Below are 18095 nucleotides of genomic sequence, written 5' to 3' on the forward strand. Positions count from 1 at the left end.
TGAACGTTTATTGTTAATCCAGCCTTACGCAATTGGGTAGCTACTTCGGATAAATGCAGAAGATGTTCTTCGAAGTTGTTTGACAAAACAAGCAGGTCATCGAGGTAGACTAACACATGCGATTTTAATTGATAGGGAATAACCAAGTCCATTAATCGGCACATGGTTTGTGGAGCGTTTGACAATCCAAAAGGCATCCTCTTGAATTGATATAGCGGACGATTCGGAACGGTAAAAGCAGTTTTGGCACGAGATTCTTGATCTAAACAGATCTGCCAAAAGGCATCTTTGAGGTCAATTTTGGATATGCAGTGTACGGGTGGAAGTCGACTCAGCAATCCATCCATTATAGGGATGGGGTATGCGTCCTTCACCGTGACTGCATTCAATTTCCTTGCATCGAGACAAAATCGTACCTTGCCAGGCTTGATGTGCAAGATAACTGGAGAAGACCAAGGCGATGAAGGAGCCTCTTCGATGACATCCATTTTAATCATGCGGTCGATTTCTTCACATAAAAGTTTTTCTTTAGCTGGTGAAAGTGGATAGAATCGTTGCTTTATTGCCTTTGCATTGGATGTGTCGATATTGTGCTCTAACAACCTAGTTAATCCTAAGCCCTCGTTCTCGAATGATGGAAAAAAGTCTATTACTTTCTGCAATTTTGATTTTTGTAAATCGGACAATCTCACATTATTCGAGTGTTCTTCCGGTTCACAGTTAATTTCGTTGATCGCAACTGTTTGCTTGATCGAAATGCCAAAATTTTGCCAAAAATCCATTCCGCATATAACTTCATGCTTTATCGAAGGTACTATCAGGAATTCAAAGTTGTCACTAATTGAGTTATAAGTCAGGGGAATGTGTATCGTGCCTGCAACATATTGCGATTGCCCATCAGCGGTTCTCACTACCGATTTAAATTTATTAAACGGCTTAGCTGAAATTATTTGTTTTGCTAGCTCACCACCTATAACGCTTTTGTTGGCGCCACTGTCCAAGAGAGCTAAATACGGTTGACCAAATATTTCTATGTTTGTAAAAGGCCGAATATCGCTTTTGTTTTGTGCGATTGAGGAAATCATAAAACGATTTAATGATCGCTTACGAGTCCAAAATTTACGAATTCGCCGTGAAGATCGCTGTTTGCGACGATAAACAGGATTAGCTTGCAAAATTTGGGATCTACGCTTTGCGTACTCCTGTACCCGCAAATGGTATGGGTTAAAAGGTTTGGTTTCTGATATGTCTGGTTGAAAGGTAGGCAAAATGGAATGAACATCATTTGCCACAAAATCTGGTTCTGTTGGTATTTTCGAAGCTAGCGGCGGACATCCGTTTTCTTCGCGTAACGAATGTCCTTCTTGGGGTTTTCCGAAACCGAATTACATTTTGCACAGTTGGGCTTATACACCTCCGGTGTTCCACAACCATAACAAAAAATACGACGAGGTTTAAGGCAATTGTGGTAACTGTGGCCTGTTTCCTCACAGTTCCAGCACTTAATTTTCTCAGCCGTCTTAACTACACAAATTTCATCCTCGACCTCACGTTCTTCCTCCGACTGAGATTCTGAATCTTCTTCCTGCAGAATTGCGTTAACGAAACGCTTGCTTGGGTTCGAACGTTGAATGGGCTTCATTCGGGTGTTAAGAAAGAATTCTTCGTGCCTGTGACACTCCTTTCGCAATGTTGCTAAGTTTGGGGTGTCAATGTGCAATAATTCGTGCTTGATCTCCGGTCTGAGATTATGACGAACTTCTACCGCAATTTCACTGTCCTGCATTGGTTCACGAAGGGAATCTGCGATGGAAAGCATTGCATCCAAAAAGTCATCAAAATTTTCCGTGTTACCCTGTTTGCGTCTACGCATGGCACATTTAATCTCACGATCAGATCTCTGATCTTGATATCTTTCCTTTAAACGCCTGCAAAGCAAGTTCCAATTCATGTTATCTGCCGATCTATGAACGCGCCAGTAAAAGGCTAATGCAGGGCCTGCGAACAGTAAGTTAGCAAAATGGGAGAGAAGTTCAAAGTTGCCGTTCAGGCATTGTGAAGTGAGGCAATTGACACGGTAAATAAAATCTTCTATAGCAATGTCGTTAGCTGAACCACTAAATTTAATACGCCAATTGGATATAATATTCGAAATTCTGTCTGGTCGATCCAGAGAGAGATCACTTCGATCACTGCGAAAATCTGGTGAATTCCTAGCCTGTTGAATGTTGTTTCGATCTGAGTTGGCATCGGAACCGTCTCGACTGAAATCTCGCTGCGGCTCACCTTGTCCATTATTGGCAAATGTGGACCTATTCAATTGTGTGAACGCCAAAGTTATTTGTTCTGTAACTGACTGCAGCATGTTAGCTTGGAAGGTCTGCATTGACTTCTGAATCAATTTTTCCACGTGATCTTCCGTTACCACCCTCGAGTCTGAGTTACCCTCGCTACGAATTTCCTGCAGTGAATTTTGCTCAGAACCACCGTTTTGCTTTGCCGCATTTCGCGACGCTGAACGTGTCTGTACCTTGTGTCCCTGAGATCTACTAAGAGGAGCCGAATGAGGTCCTACCTCGGGTTGAGAGAAAGTTTGGCCACACCTGGGGCATTTGTCGTTGTTCTTGCTATAATTGTCAAGGCAAAGCTTGTGGAAAGAATGCTTGCAACGGGCTTCAATTAAATCCAGATTACTCACTGGTCCGTTGCAGATGATGCAATTTGCAGACTCATCAGTCTGAAGATCTACTAAATTTTCATTGCTGTGTGTCAACATTTTTGACGCTTTTCGAAATATAAAACAAACAAACGAAATGAGATACGGTAAGATAAGATAAGATACGATATAACGAAAACAAACTGGTCGTTCGAGATGAATACGATATACGATAAATGAGAAATGCAGTTTAGGTCTTACCCTGGGTAGTATAGCAATTGGTTGTGTAATTCAATAGGTACAAATGTTGTAAACGGAATGTAAATAAAGGGTAGTAAAATAAATATCAATTTATTTTGTCTTACCAATTAGAAGAGTAACTAGCCGAATCTATCCAGCCAGATAAAATCTCGATCCTAACTGATAAGAAGGTAGTGTTTGAATATTGAAATCCTGGTATAGAACCGACTTTGAATCAGAACTATAATTCCAAGGAATCAATTACTCAAATTGGAATGTTCTTTTAACTATAATGTTCGATTATTACCGAACTGATAGAAAAAAAACAGTTAAAAGTATTACATTTCCTCCGGTATGGCTCCGAACCTATCCAGATGCCATCAATTCCAGGACAGAATTTGAAATACTAAACGGAAACTAGAAGTGGATGGTTTGAATATTAACGGGAAGCTCGGCTGTCAAACGACAGGTGCCTAATCAGGCATCGGGCTGGCCCCACGTTGGGCGCCAATTAATTATGTAACAAACACACTCACCGAGCGTTGTCCACCTCAACACGCTCTGTCTACTTTTTCTGCTCGGCAGGCTCAGGGAAAATGGGCGTGGGTTTTGTGTTGACATGAACAATGGTGCTACATAACTAATATTGTAGACAGAGATACTCTAGCTGGGGATATGGTAAATAATATGAATCAGACGAAGGAAGTGTACCTATTGAAGATGAGGCTCCGATGTTATTGGCCTCAATCTAAACCCTCCCAACCTGTGAAGTCCATTCAGGCTCCACCCTTATACAACCAATGCTCTACATCCCCTTAGGTGCCCAACAAGATATCAAATTAGTTCATTTTCAAAGTCATATAATTGCAGGCTGAGATAATATTGAAAGACATTTTCCTAAATCTAATCCTTAAGCCTAAGTTTACGTTATTTACGTTACGAGACCTCTTATTGAGTCAGTTTGTTTTAGATCCAATGAAAGGAAATAAAATTTAAGATAAGAAAGAACGCTTTTTCCTTTTTTACTTTACATTAAATAGATTAACTTATTAATATTCTTTTGAATCAATTAATTAATTAAGATGTGCAAACTATTTCAGAAGTCTTGGCGAAATTATAAGGATGGGTTCAGTTTTATTTTGTTGTTTTGCGGCTAGGCCGTACTCACGCTTTCTCCATCGACGTCAGCAGGCCTGATGACTGGTGATGTGTAGCTGTATGTGTTTTAAGTTATTTGAGGGACAAAACGATATTATAATTGCCAAATCTCCCAAAAAAAATTGCTAAATTACGACCGAAAAGGTTTATAAGTACGAATTCTTAAATCAAAAGCTCCTATATGCAAAATTAATTATATTTTAGACACTATCATTCATGTTTATCCGCTCCTGGAGCAGAGTGTGGGCCGGATCAGCCACCAGCTCTCAATACGGATATGTAATGCTACTTCCGTCGTTCGCGCTGATGAAGATGACACGCACTATGTGCGACAGGGATGGCCGCAATCCCTTGCGTGAGGCGTGAGCGGAACGAGACCAGCCCGCCAAGGTGTGGATGCGGCAGAGCGCACGCGATGTGGCAAAGATGCACGGCGATGTGGCAAAGAACGATGTGGCCACGAAAAAGACACACGGCGATCCAATAGGTGCGCCGAAGAAAAGCACGGTGATCCAATATGTGCACCGTGTGAGGGAACGGCGATCCAATATGCGCGCCGTGTGAGGGAACGGTGACACGTTAGCGAGGCGGTAAAGAAAATCCAAATCGAGGATCACCGCAATCGGCACGTGTATGGCCGCCGAAATGGGAAGCGCAGCCCCACGCTGTGCGTGCGAATGCTCCGATGACACGTGGCGTTGATCCCGCTGAGAAGCCACAGACAATGCCAACGATGAATGCCACAAATGACTGCCACCTCACGTGGTGGACAATTGCTGGCAAAAACAATGCCGGTCGCTTGGACGACTCTGCCGATACGGCTGACGCTGTTTTGAAAAGGCAAAATTAGCACTCCGGCGATCGATTATTCACACAAGCTTACCAATATACGTTAGAGCACTAAATTTACTTAATATGGGTATGATTCGCTTTAACAAATACTGTCGGATCGACACGATGCTTGCGGATTTAGGATCGACAAAAATTAATCCGAACTCGGGGACGCCTTGTGAGAAAGAGAACGGAAGTGAGGGGATCCAATGTGACCGTGGCTTGCAAAAATCCTGTTCGCGAATTTTTGTGGTCTTTTTTAGGTCCTATCGCATATTAGCGATTTGGCAGGATCGTAACTTTAACAGCCCGGTTGTTTGAAAAATGTGGGCGATAAAACTTATCGAGTTGCCACACTGGCTCGATTCCCACAAAGTTTGATCAATTCCAGCAGTTTCAGGAACTGCCAAGAGCTGAAAACTCATTATGCTAACTATACCCTAGCCGAGGGTATAATCATTTTAGACAGGAGTTTGCAACACCCTAAGGAAGGCTTCACATATTGCATCAATTTCATGGATGTAAATATTACAAGTTACGATAAAATACTTCACTGTAAGGGCATTCAGGCTTTGGCCTTCTAATGCTTCGTCCTTTGGTCTTGCCATTATTGTTACTGCTGTTATTTTTGACAGCCATTAAGGCGAATAATCGATAAGTTATCGTTATTGCTTTGCGCAGAGCAGCGATGCTGCTTGTGTTTGGGCTTAGCGACTTGGAGCAGAGTCGAAATGAATGCATAATGAATTTCCACAACTAAATGAATAAATGCAAAGCAACGCCAATGACTGCCATATGGCTTTAAGGACACTTTCCGGTTCCGCAGGAGAGATGGATGGAGAGGGGGGCTGGCAGACGCATAGGCGAGAAATCAACGAAATGTTAAATAAGCAAAACGTGACTTTATTCGCAAAATGATGAGGCCAGCAGTGGAATGAATTTTGGGGGAATCGGAAGCCGGGAACCGAGAGTCGGTAGCCAGAAACCCTTGGAAGTCTTAACACCTTTGCCAGTGACTGGCGTAACCTTTCTGTACCCACTGTTAAACGGGGTATATGGGACTGGGATGAAGGGGTTTTATGTTAATATTATAAGGTAATAGTTGGTTAACAATGAAAAATTGGTATTTATATGGTAGACACAAAATAATCCGAGATATTCCAAATTTGGTCCTTCGAGCCGTATAAACTAAGTAGCCTGGTAACCAAACTAGAGTTGCTATATTTTTTGTTTTTCATTGATTATTTTTAAGGTAGTTGTGCTCCTGTAGGCCTGCCTTGTGTCCTTATGTCCTGTTTTTGCCATGGCTAGTGCTCCTGTTGGCCTTAAGTGCTACTGGCAGCTGACGACGGACGAACGAACAAAACAAAAAGGAACAAAAATAGTCGGCCAAAAATTGCTGACAGCACTTTTCGAAATTGGCGTCGAAGGCAGCAGCGACGAGAGGGGAAGGGGTGCGCACACCCGGCCAAAGGACGAACGACGAAGGACGAGGGACAAGTGCGTCTGACAGGCGTGGCATTAAAGCCGCCATAACGCTCACATCGATGGCTTTTGTCGCCGTTGTTTGGCCAAAACCAAAGTTTGTCATAAAGTGTCAAAGTGAATTGAAAATTTTCATTAAGCGCTGCAAATCTGCAGATTCCGCGCTGCCGCTGCTGCAACCGCACCAACCGCACCAACAAAACCGCAGCCCAAAACATTGACTGAAAAAAAAAAGAAATGAAGCAAAAAAACTAGCAAATACTAAATGCAAAAAATATACTCAAATTGAAACATCGCCGTTGATATTAAATGATATCAATTATGGACATTAAACTGGGCCATCAGCGAGTCGTTAAATCAGCGTTGTCATCGCGATTAAGGGAGGTTAAAAAGTTAATTCCTTTTTTTGTGGAATCAATCAATAAATTTTAAAAGTTTTTTTAAAGGAAGTTTAGCTTTTCTACTTGCTAAAAATTAAAAATAATTATCTTTTCAATATTATTATAGGTATACAAAATTAATAGCAAAAAAATAAAATCTATATTTGTTAAACCTAAATGGTCCTGGTGTTTGCAATACATACTTTCTGATCCCCCACACATTGGTCCTTTGTCGAAAATTTCGCCTATGCGAAACCAGCAGTCCTTCAACCCATTCAGAGTGGCATTTTCCATATTCGTTTCGGCCGCTTTGTGCCTTTGACTTGGCCCATCGGCCATTGTTAAGCTCCTCCTTCAAAGGGTTCACAAAAAAAAAAAAAAAAAGCCAGACCCCTGCAGTCCTTCGAACGGCCCTCATGCCCGCCGGCCAAGGAGTAGAAGGATCCTTTGGCGAAGCCTTTTTTGTATGCGTTGTATGGTGTGGATTGGAGATGCTGGCGATGGCACTGGTACTAAGGATAAGCAGCGAACGGGGCCGTCATACACTGAGCCAAACTGTTGAAAAATATTTAATAATACATTTCAGAAATCAGGGAAAGAAAACTTCAACTATTGATACCTCAAAGTCTGCCTAGAAGTATGATCCTAGCTGCAAATCATAAATTCTAATTACAATTGTGTTTCTCTCAGTGTACCGTCGTGTGTTCCCCGTCATGATTGATGCCCAGTTTGCGCGAGATTTCGTTTTAATGCCTTTGACAAATCCGTTAGCACAAACGATAGCAGAGCGCTGAGCGGAGTCCGGGGGGGGAGGTGGACAGGACGAAGGACTAAGGACTTTATCCAGCGTTACTATATATGGATATATGGAAGGACATCGGAAGGCAGAACGGGACGAGCTAAGTCTTAATGACAAAAACATTGAAGCGACGATTTTTTTTCCTCCCTTTATCGTCATTCATGTCGACGTGAAGAAACGGCAACGAGCTGGGAAAGAAAGGAGAATCCAAAATTCAAGGACTTTAAAATTTTGGGGATTTTTGAGACGAATTCAAAACGTAATTTTCGTTTAAATAGTGATTGTATGTGTTTTGTAAATATTTTAATTAATAAAAATCTCTACCTTAGAACAAATATATTCTGCACTCTGGAATGAACTTTACAGAATTCTTTAGGGAACTTTATGAGCTCTGCTTTTAACTGTAAAATATTTTGAAAATATATAGTATATACTTATATACAATACAACTCCCCTTAAATGGGATACTAAGTGTTTCCTTGAATTTACTTTGCCAAGGTCAATACTTTACCTTTTCACACGACGAGAACAGCCTCATATTATATTTGCATAACTAGAAAGACAGCTACAGTTGGGTGAACTCGACTATGGGATACCTAGTACTCATTAAGATAGAAGTAAAATCCTCCTTAATTAAGTATAATCAAACTTTGAAGCTCCAGCTTTTAGAGATCTTTAAGGTCCTGACAGAAAAGTATTTGTGTTTATTACTACTTCTGCCTGTTGGATACTTTTATATAAGCCACCATATCCTTTTGCACCTCTAGGAGAAAGAAAGGTGCTACCAAAACTGGACCTTAGCTCCCATTCGAAGGCCAAAGGCCCTATAAAAGTCAGCTGAAAAAGGACACAAATATTTGCTGAAATTTAAGCATCGAAAGGTTGAAAGGTTCGACACTTTGAAGGAGGCGACAGGACCAGGAGCGGGCACCAACAAAAGGCGAAGCTTAGAAGCCATGACGCAGATGAAGATGAATGGACGTTAAGCGCAGCGTCAAGGAATTAGGTGGAGACAGGCTCAAGGCCCAGGAGCAGGGGCAGCAAATCAGCCAAGGAGCCAAGGAGGAGCGAAGGAGAGACGGGTTTCCCCGGCCAGATGACAAAAGATGATGACAACGAGGCGTGCGACAACGAGCTAAGGGGGACCGATGACGAGTCGGTTTATAGAGCCCCAAATACACTCTTATAAAAATTAAAGGAGTGTTTAAAAAAAACTTCAAGCTAAAGCAGGAGAAACCTATATTTAACTTGGGATTTTTACAACTTGTTTTTATTTATTATTTATTTAGTTTCTTTATTTCTTGTGTATTGCTTGTTGCCTCTCTATTAAGTTACTTCGATAAATGGTTTTAGAAACTGTCAAAAATGCAAACGAGGCAATTAAAATGAAAATTAAATCAAATTTAAAGCTTTGACAATGTTTCAGGGACTCAAAAATGTGTGTCAAATGAAATAACTTTAAATTTTGACGGATGACTTTCAAGGGGGGGAGGGCGGTGGGTGGTTTTATGCCTGTTGTTGATGCTAATGTTTTTTGCACCGCCCCCCTTCTAATGGCATTTGTCGTAAAAAAGCATAATTGATTACACACACCCACACACCGCCGACTGCCGGTTGTGTTAGGAGCAGCTTATGACGTTATTCAATTATGGCTTACTTAATGCGGAAAATTTGCTTTCATTTTGAGCCGAAAAAATTGCATTTGCCTGCGGGCCAAATGCCATTAGAGACAGGACTGTGTGTTGGAGTGGGTAGAGGGGGTGGGTGTTGGCCTGCTTAGCCAAGTTTAAATGGCCAGAATCGAGTTCAAGCACTGTGGGGCCATTTTTGCTGAAAATTCAGTAATTAGGCTGGGTTTTATTACTTGCTAAATTTTTTAACTGCTACCTTAATAATAATAAAAAAATAAATATATTTAAATATTTTAAAATATAAATAAATATTAAATAAAGTCCCTATTTAAACATATTTCACTCTATATGTATGTAATGTATTCCCTAGACCAAGTCATAGCTCGTGCATAGTGAAACTAACGTCAAAGAATCCCACAGCGGGGGAAGGGACAACCGGACCGGAAGTTCAGCGCCAGGAACCGGAAGTGACTCGCACACAAAGTGGATAATGTGCCTGGCGTGTTGGGTGTGTGTGTATGTGTATTAGCGCTTTTTGCCTGGTGCTTAGTAAAATGTTTTAATTATAATAAAATTTTCGCAAAACAATTTGTTGTTACAGGCTTGTGGGGTGAGCGGGTGAGTGGGGTGGCAGCAGGCCGAGATCCGGCAATATTAATATAAAAGAGAAAACTTTTTGTGTGCGCAACCATCAGATCCCGTATTTCCAGTATGGAAAACATTTTAGTTTTTTCTTGGGAAATTTATTATAATAATTATTGGTTTTGCCTAATTTAATTACAAATTGCTTTTGAGCTGCTGTTTAGTTTGAATATCGAAATATATATTTAATTTAGCAATTTTATATGATTAATTTATTTAATTTATATATATTTAACACTATATATTCTTTAAAATCACCTTTATTTGCTGCTTATTAAATAAAAAAAAACCCATTTAAAATTGTTTTTAATACAAAAATATCTTTAAATTGTTATCTTTTCCTGCATTTTAAACTCAATTCTATTTTCGATTTGCAAAACTAAACTGATTAGTGTCCCATTATTTTGTTCAGTGTGTGCCTGTGCGTGTGCTTTCGGACCATGTCCTTACACGACACAAACACACACGTATTCTATAAATGAGTTGACAATACGAGGGGCAATTATTTAACTTGATTTATTTGCTTCAGTCAACATGTGAAGAGCCTTTTGGGCTGGGGGGGCGTGGCCCACGAAAGGCGACATAATTAAGCGACCGGGGAAATTTAATTAGAGCATCCTCCACAGCTCGGTGGCCACTTCACCTGGTCCGCACCCGAAACAGAAACAGAAACTGCAACGGAAAACTCAACCTTAATGACAAAGCAAACCATTCAGGACAACTCTCCGTCCGTCGGGGCTAAAACATCAGCCAACAAGCAGGCCAGTTGTCGAGTTTTTGGAGTATAGCAGGGAGTATACCCTGGAACAATCTGAGAAATCTGAAATTTAAAATATTAATTACTACTTTTTTATTAGAATAAGTATATCATGGAAAGTGTAGTTCCATGTTTATGTAGCAAATAAATATTGTAGAGCTATTATAGAGATTCTCTCTGCTCATAAACTTATAGAAGGACTCGCCCTATTACCTACTTTTGCGAAAGTTATTGTTCCGGCACACCCAAGGCAAGCTTCGTAGCCAGCCAGGGCTTTAGCATCTGCATTACCATGACAACCATTTCAGTCAAGTGTCTCATTTTGTGTACGAGGCGGCAAGCCGGTCAGAGGAGGCAGCTTCACTGCATCGTCTTCCTTTCAACCTTCTGTCAATAAAAACACAGGACTTGAGCTGCAAAAATGTGCAACATCCCCGTGGCCCCGTGGATGGTCTTACGGCGATAACAAGTTCCACGCGAACGGATCCTGTCCAAGCGGAAACGAGTAAAACTGCGCCTCATCATAACAAGCCCAGGCAAAGGCAGCGAAGGAATTGCAGTTCGCATTAAAAAAAAGGAAAAGAAGGAAAGTGGAAAGGTTGGAGAGGGCGGGTGAAAAGGATTGCCTGAATGGGACTGCATCAAGTGGATATCAAATGGCCCTGGCATTAAGCCATTAATGCTGGCCTCAAGCCGCTGAAAGTTGGTTGATTCCTAACCAACTGACATTCAGGATGCAGTCGAGGTGAAAATAAATAAACAGAAATCCCCAAGTCAGAGTCTGAAATCGGGAAATAAGATTTCAAATACCAGAAATGTAATAACCATGCTATAATAGAGACTTTTAGGAAGCAAGCCAAGGTGCGTTCAAACTGCTACCTAGACCAGTGCTTTGTAAAAAGTATCAGGGAATAAATCCTGCCTGAATCCTTTTGCTCTTCCTTTTCCCCATTGCCTATATGAGCACAAGAGAATGTCGTCTGGCGGCTGTGTCGCCATGAACTCGTATAATTCATGGCGGCTTAGTCGAACCACATCGAATGGGGCAATAACCCGTCACACAGACACTTGGGATAATCTCGAATAAGATAATCAATTCTCCAGCTCGTAATTTGTCACTCGAGGCGAGGACCTCGCCCGCTGGCAGCGCTTTAAACAGCTTATAAATACGAGTACAAAGGAAATGAAACATGGCACACAGCACACAGTGCGTATGAGCAATAAATCTACGTACCGAATGCCAAAGGAAAAGTCCAAAATAAGTAGGCAGAGAGCTGGAAAAGCAGCACTGACAGCGCGCCATAGACAAAGGGAAAATGGGCGAGGTAAAAAAAAAAGGGAGAAAAAAACACAAATCACAGACGGCAGCTGTGACAGAAATCAACTGCCAAGGCGAAGGCGAAACTCGGAGAAATGGTTTCCCATTGCTTTCCCCCCCTTTTAGGGGGTCATAAAAACAAAAAAAAAACACAAAAAAAAAGAAGGCATATAAGGGTGCAAGGTTGGCGACTGTCACCTGTGAGTGTAAGTGTGCGAATTGCAGGCCACAAAACCAGCGGCAAGGACACCAACAGGATAGGTTTGGGGTTGGGCTGGCGGAAAACCCAAGGCGAGCAATAAGTAGACAATGAGTTAAAAGCGAAAATCTAGCATCATCTCCCCCCCAGATATATGCACAGATACTATATACACATATATATTCATGTTCGTACCCTAAGAACAGAATGGCGAGAGCGCAAAAAAGTAGGCAACATTAAAGATGCCAGCTCAAGGACAAGGCTCAGCTGGTGGCGCGTAAGGGGGGTGGGGCGGAATAAGGGTGCTGGGTATTCGGTTTAAGGAAAGTAGCTGTAGCCATAAAAAAAGGGACCACCAAAAAATGTGCGTGTGTGTGGCTGTTATTGAATTGGGCACGAAATTCAACTGAAAATCATGCATTTACACTCGTAAAAATGGGTCTAGTACCATTATATTCAAGCATTCCATGATGATATTGAATGTTATTATCGGAAAATTGCAAAGAAGTGGGAAATTAAGGAACATTATTAGAAGGAAGGAAACAAATGAAATGTAAATGTTTCACATTGGTATCAAAGTTCTCCTTAATTGAAAAGCCAATCCCTTATTGCTCTCAGTGTTCTCAATTCATACAATATGCCTGGCCATTGATCAACTGCAGTGACTGTGTGGCCATACATAATATTAATACATATGTAGCAAATAAATGTCGATTCAAACGAGTATATATATGAGTCTGTGAAATAATGCTGCTAAATTTAAAATGTTGATGCCCATGATTATGTTGATGATTGCAGCCCCATTTTCAGAATCAGCGTCATCAGCTGACAAGGATTTCGAGCTGGGAACCCCCTCAGTAAAGGACAAGAGGGGGGGAAAGGGGGGCTATAAGAGAAAGTTCAACTAGAAATGCAGGGCACACTGTTAACCCCACTTCATTGAAAATGCTAATCGCACTCATTACACGAAATATGCATGTAATAATAGCGATATCAGCAACAACCAGAGACAACAACAGAGGCGGCGAGGACAAAGGGAGCGGCATGATGCCAAGCATGCGAATGAGACCGAGATGTTTGTTTTTCAATTTTCCAACATAATCACAATGTTTATGTTGATGACGGGGCACCCCAAATTGTTGTGGCCTTAGCCTCGGGCAGAGTCTTTCCTTGGCAACTTTTTCGATGCATATTTTATTAGCAAAGAAATTATGCGAGGGTCACAAAATTAAACAATTACTAAGCTTTAGCCTGAAATTTAAATTTAAGAAAATAAACTATAGCATTTGTTAGCCTTTATCAATAGTTAAGAGGCTTTAAAATACTTTTGAAGGTAATAACACTTATTAAAAAGCTTAAAACTAAATATCAAAGTCCTAGTTATACCTTATTTAAAATAGATTATTTCAAAAGCTTCTGAGAAAAGCAAATTTTAATTTGTTTAAACCTAAGAATAGCATTCCCCTGACAACTTCAAATAACACTTACCTCCAGCAGCTTGGCTAGAATCCAGACGGTGGCTCTACAACTTAATTTGGCGACTGCACAATATAGTTACCATGCCCCTTGTTCCTACACTATGCTGCTCCGCCTGATTAGGGGTTAAGGGTTAAGGGTCAGGAGTGCCTCGGCACCCATTTACCCAGACGCCCCCTTTGCTTTTTTTTTCTCCAGTCTTCCAGCACCGCCCCTGTTTGCAGACTTGACATGCCGCGAGCGCCGCCTAATGAGGCCCATAATGAGCGACAAATCTGGTGATGGGGGTCGGTGGCGGGCTCTTTTTTCCGAGGAGAGACTTGGTAGAAGGGGGAGGGTAGAAGGAAACTATCGCAATGATGACGCAGCAAATTGGGCGGTCTGACAAACGGAAGTTGACAGCGAAAAATCGAATTTGCCTATTGCTTTTCAACTAATTTTGTAGCCTCTTTGTGAAAATTATTGAAAATATTTAAGTGTACTCTTAGGTAATTAATTTCTTTAAAATAACGTAGCTAGTTAATTATTTTTAAAGAATTTAAAATTAAATAACGAAGCCTTAGAACGCCTAAAAATCTTGTATATAAAATTCTGAAAGCTTAAATAAAATATAAACTGAAGCTGGTATAGTCTCTCTCTCTTGACAAGGTTAAACCTTAAACTGTGTACTTTACAAATTTCGCCCTGAGCTAATATAATTATTTCTTACGTCCAGGATATACACAGATTCGAGGTGCAACAATGCGCTCTCTTTGGGTTTTTTCCTCGTTATTTTTTTTTTTTTTGTTGGTCGTACATTTCCCAATGCATTTAATATGAGGAGACAACAGGCAAAGACAGGCCGAAAGGGACGAGGGACAGGATAGAGGAGGCGAAAGGGACGGGACGGGCCTTGCCCTGTCAAGCCATCATGGCGCTGGCAAGGACAATGGAGAAAGTAAAGTCTTAAACGCTGTCAACGTTGGCTTTTTCAGGCTTCAAGTGGCAGGTCTTCGTCCTGCGAGAGCCAGAGCGAGAGCGAATAATGCCCCTGGCACTTTTTTTTTTTTTTTTGGGAGGGGGGAGAGGGGGAGACAAGCCCCCTGTCTGCTTACCCGGCGTGCCAAGTGTGGTGCGGCTGTTTAAATTGACACTTGGCATCTTTTGTTGCATCAAAAACGTGTCGTCCTCGAGCCGTTCTTCCATCCCTTGATCCCTTCATCCTGCCATCCATCCATCCAGCCATACAGCCATCCAGGCGTGTCCTGCCACCTGGCGCTAGGGCCTGGCTCTGCCGCAATCACGTAACCCTCTGCTTAATATTCACTATATGTATAAGTATTGGTTTAGAAGGGAATTTCTGACTTGCCTAGGGGGTTGATAATATTTTTATAAATGTATAGACTTTAACTTGTATTAAAATAAAATATTTATAATGTTTTCTACTTCTTATCTACAATTATAAATATTAATTATACTAGTTACCATTACCCATTGTCTACATATATCACTTGGGCCTTTAGAGGGTTAAATATTTGACAGAACGTTTCATGGAGGCCGCCAGGTGAGCACTGCGTGGGTGTGAGGGACAAGGGCAGGTGTGTGTGGGTGTGTGCAGGTGGGAAGGTCGTGTGCACACTCTTATGACATTTTCTTAAATTACTTCCGAAAACCGGTTCACGCCCTTGCCAAATTTTTCATTCATGCTGCGCCATTCCTTAGCCCCAAGCCCCCTTTTTAAAAAATGTGACCACCCCTTTACCCCCTCACATTTAACACATCCACTCTTGACACTATTTCCTACACCCTCCACACCCCCTGCTGCCTCATTTTCCCCCTTCTTCATTTTGTTCAAGTGACGCCTTAAAGTCGTCCTAATTGAATTGCGCAATAACGCAATTTTTCAGTGCCACTTAACAGTTGCAACTTTTGATTCTGATCATTTTTGAATGGATTTTATCAAATGTGATTTGTTTCAAAAATAAATTCATTTTTAAAGCTATCTGAGTGAAACTTTGGCTATAGTCTTCTATATACTCTCACTGCTATATATATCGGAACGGGCTGGATCGGACGACTATATCATATAGCTGGCATACAAATGTTTGATAAATTTTTAGAAAAATAATTATAACTTTGCTGTTTTTAAACATTTTTGCATAATTTTTTAGATATGGCCATTTTATATTATTTCAGAATTTTGGTAAAAATTTTATTAAAATCGGACGACTATATGATATAGCTGCCATAGGAACGATCGGGAAATTAATAGAGATAAAATTATAGCTTCTTTGTTTTTCAACGCATTTTTATTAACTCTAAGATATAAGATTTTTTTATTATTCTAGAATTTTGGTATAAATTTCATAAAAATCGGACAGCTATATCTTATAGCTGCCATAGAAGCGATCGGTAAATATATAAAATATGTAAAGCTGGGAATGTAAAACTTTAACTGTCAAACTGTAAACATAATAAATATAGGTAAAATGTAATGAAACTCTGTTTTGTATGTGTTTTTAGCATTTGAATCTATAATATAAACAATCAAAACCAATCTGCAAGGGTATACAAACTTCGGAGTGCCGAAGTTAGCTGCCTTTCTTGTTAAGATTATCTTTTTCAAAAAGAAGAGACCCAACACAAACCAAAGAAAGGTACAGACTGACGGATACCGTTTACCCTAAGCTTTGTTAGATAATTAAAATAACAACTGTTAATATTTATTACATGTTTATGTACTTTTGAAAGCTTATAAAAATAAATAATATATATCCTCAATTGAAATGTCTCTTTCTCGCTTGTCCCCTACTAATAATACCCTTGTACTTTACACGTACCGGGTATGAAAAGGGACACCAGTTCGTCAAGTCTCTTCCAGAGTTATTAATTAAATCAACAGACCCAAAGAAGGCTCCGGCGCGGAACAAAAACTTTTGTGAAGAATGCCATGGGATACCTTCAGATTCGGGGTAAATGAATTACGCGAAATTAGCAATTAAAATTCACAAAATGTTTGCGGCCCAAGACGCCAGAATTCTTCATTTTAATGCTCACACTTATATATACATTTCAAACAATCCAATTTGGGTCAGCGGCGAGAGAAGAAAATTATAATTAAAATCAATTTGCATAAACAGAAACAAGTGGAAAAAGTAGTCCTTTGAGAGGGAAAATTTGTTTGGTTTTTTTTGTTGTTTTTTTGGGATTTTCAGCTTGGGAATGAAAAGTTTATTGTCCTTCAAACAGGAAGCGAATGGGCTTGACCTAACAGAAATGACGAAAAGTAAATCTGATAAATCGGATATATAAATTTATATTAAATTTGGGGACAAGGATAAATTTAAGATAAGAAAGGTATTCCTTAAGTCTCGGTAGTGGTAAATATATTTTTATTATCCTGTCCTCTGAAAAAAATTCCCCTGAAAGAAATTAAAAGAATGAAAATACTAATTAAATGATTGCCTCAATTGTTTTCTTCTCTCTTTTTAGGTCCCTCTGTCTCTCTAATCTATTTCTTTGCCTGTCTGCCTGTCCATTTCGCTCTTCGCCAACCAATTCGCACTCACTTTTTACCGAATAACAAGGACCGATGGAGGAGGAAGCGGGAGAATGAAACAATGTGAGGCGAAAGGACATTATCGAGGAGCACGAGCCAGGAGCACAGCCAATGCAGAACAAAGGAAGGCCACCAAAAAGAACATTTGAAGAATTTTAATCGAAAACTGCCAAGAAACAAATATATTTACAAATATATTTATATACCTAGTAAATCGAACATATATATACATATATATATATATGCCAAATATACCGTATACTACCATATATAGAGAGAGGGAGAGAGAGAGAGAGAGAGAGGAATATACGCTATATATAGTATTTACGATGAAATCAAGGGGCGGGGAAGCGATTCCTGCAATAATAATTGATGTAAATAAATGCTGCCACAACGACTAATTGCCAACACACCAACACTGAGAGAAAAAACGAACCAAAAAGCAACTGAAATGCATATAACGCACAACGCCAACAAGCAGCCGCGCCACACTGAGAGCAATTTATATATACCCACGACAGCTGCTGAGCCTTGAATCGGAAATCCAGGATTGGAGCTGCCACAAGATAATAGTGAAATTATTGGGGAAATTCACCACCGCACCACCGCACCAAGGCACCACCGCAGCACCGCAACAAAGGCCAAAAAGCGGGAAAGAGGGAAATGAGATGAAGTGGTTTCAAGTGACCATAGATATGATTCTTGTGCTTTCATTTATATCAAGTAAGTGGCTCGTATTTATTAGCCCCGAGTCCAGTTTCAGTCCCATTTCCAAATCCAAATCCAAATCCAAATCCCAGTCCCTGCCCCATGCCCCAAGCCCCATCCTCGATTCGAGTGCCATTCAAACAAAACCCGGTCGACGGCAAGGACTCGCAACATAACACAAAACAATCGCATGACTTTCGCCCGACATCCTCTCAACACTCAAAACATTCTCCAAGTTCCGCCAGCTTTTCGCCCCACCCATCCAGCCCGGATCCGT

General features: G+C 40.6%; 1 protein-coding gene and 1 long non-coding RNA gene across 2 annotated transcripts in view; one reads left to right on the forward strand and one right to left on the reverse strand.

The window, feature by feature from the left end:
- nAChRalpha3 (nicotinic Acetylcholine Receptor alpha3) overlaps positions 1–18095 on the forward strand; it is a 92362-nt gene that overhangs the window by 29672 nt on the left and 44595 nt on the right. Inside the window, exon 3 of the mRNA XM_017173175.3 lies at positions 17044–17833. Coding sequence (XP_017028664.1) covers positions 17779–17833 — 55 coding nt within the window. The 5' untranslated portion in view covers positions 17044–17778. The remainder of the gene's footprint in view (positions 1–17043; positions 17834–18095) is intronic.
- On the reverse strand, positions 3740–5251 carry LOC138929068 (uncharacterized). Its single transcript, XR_011445493.1, has 2 exons — positions 4938–5251; positions 3740–4881 (listed from the first exon to the last, which is right to left on the reverse strand). It is a non-coding gene; the product is annotated as an uncharacterized lncRNA (long non-coding RNA).

Source organism: Drosophila kikkawai, chromosome X (genome assembly GCF_030179895.1).
Source record: "Drosophila kikkawai strain 14028-0561.14 chromosome X, DkikHiC1v2, whole genome shotgun sequence".
Taxonomy (NCBI): domain Eukaryota; kingdom Metazoa; phylum Arthropoda; class Insecta; order Diptera; family Drosophilidae; genus Drosophila; species Drosophila kikkawai.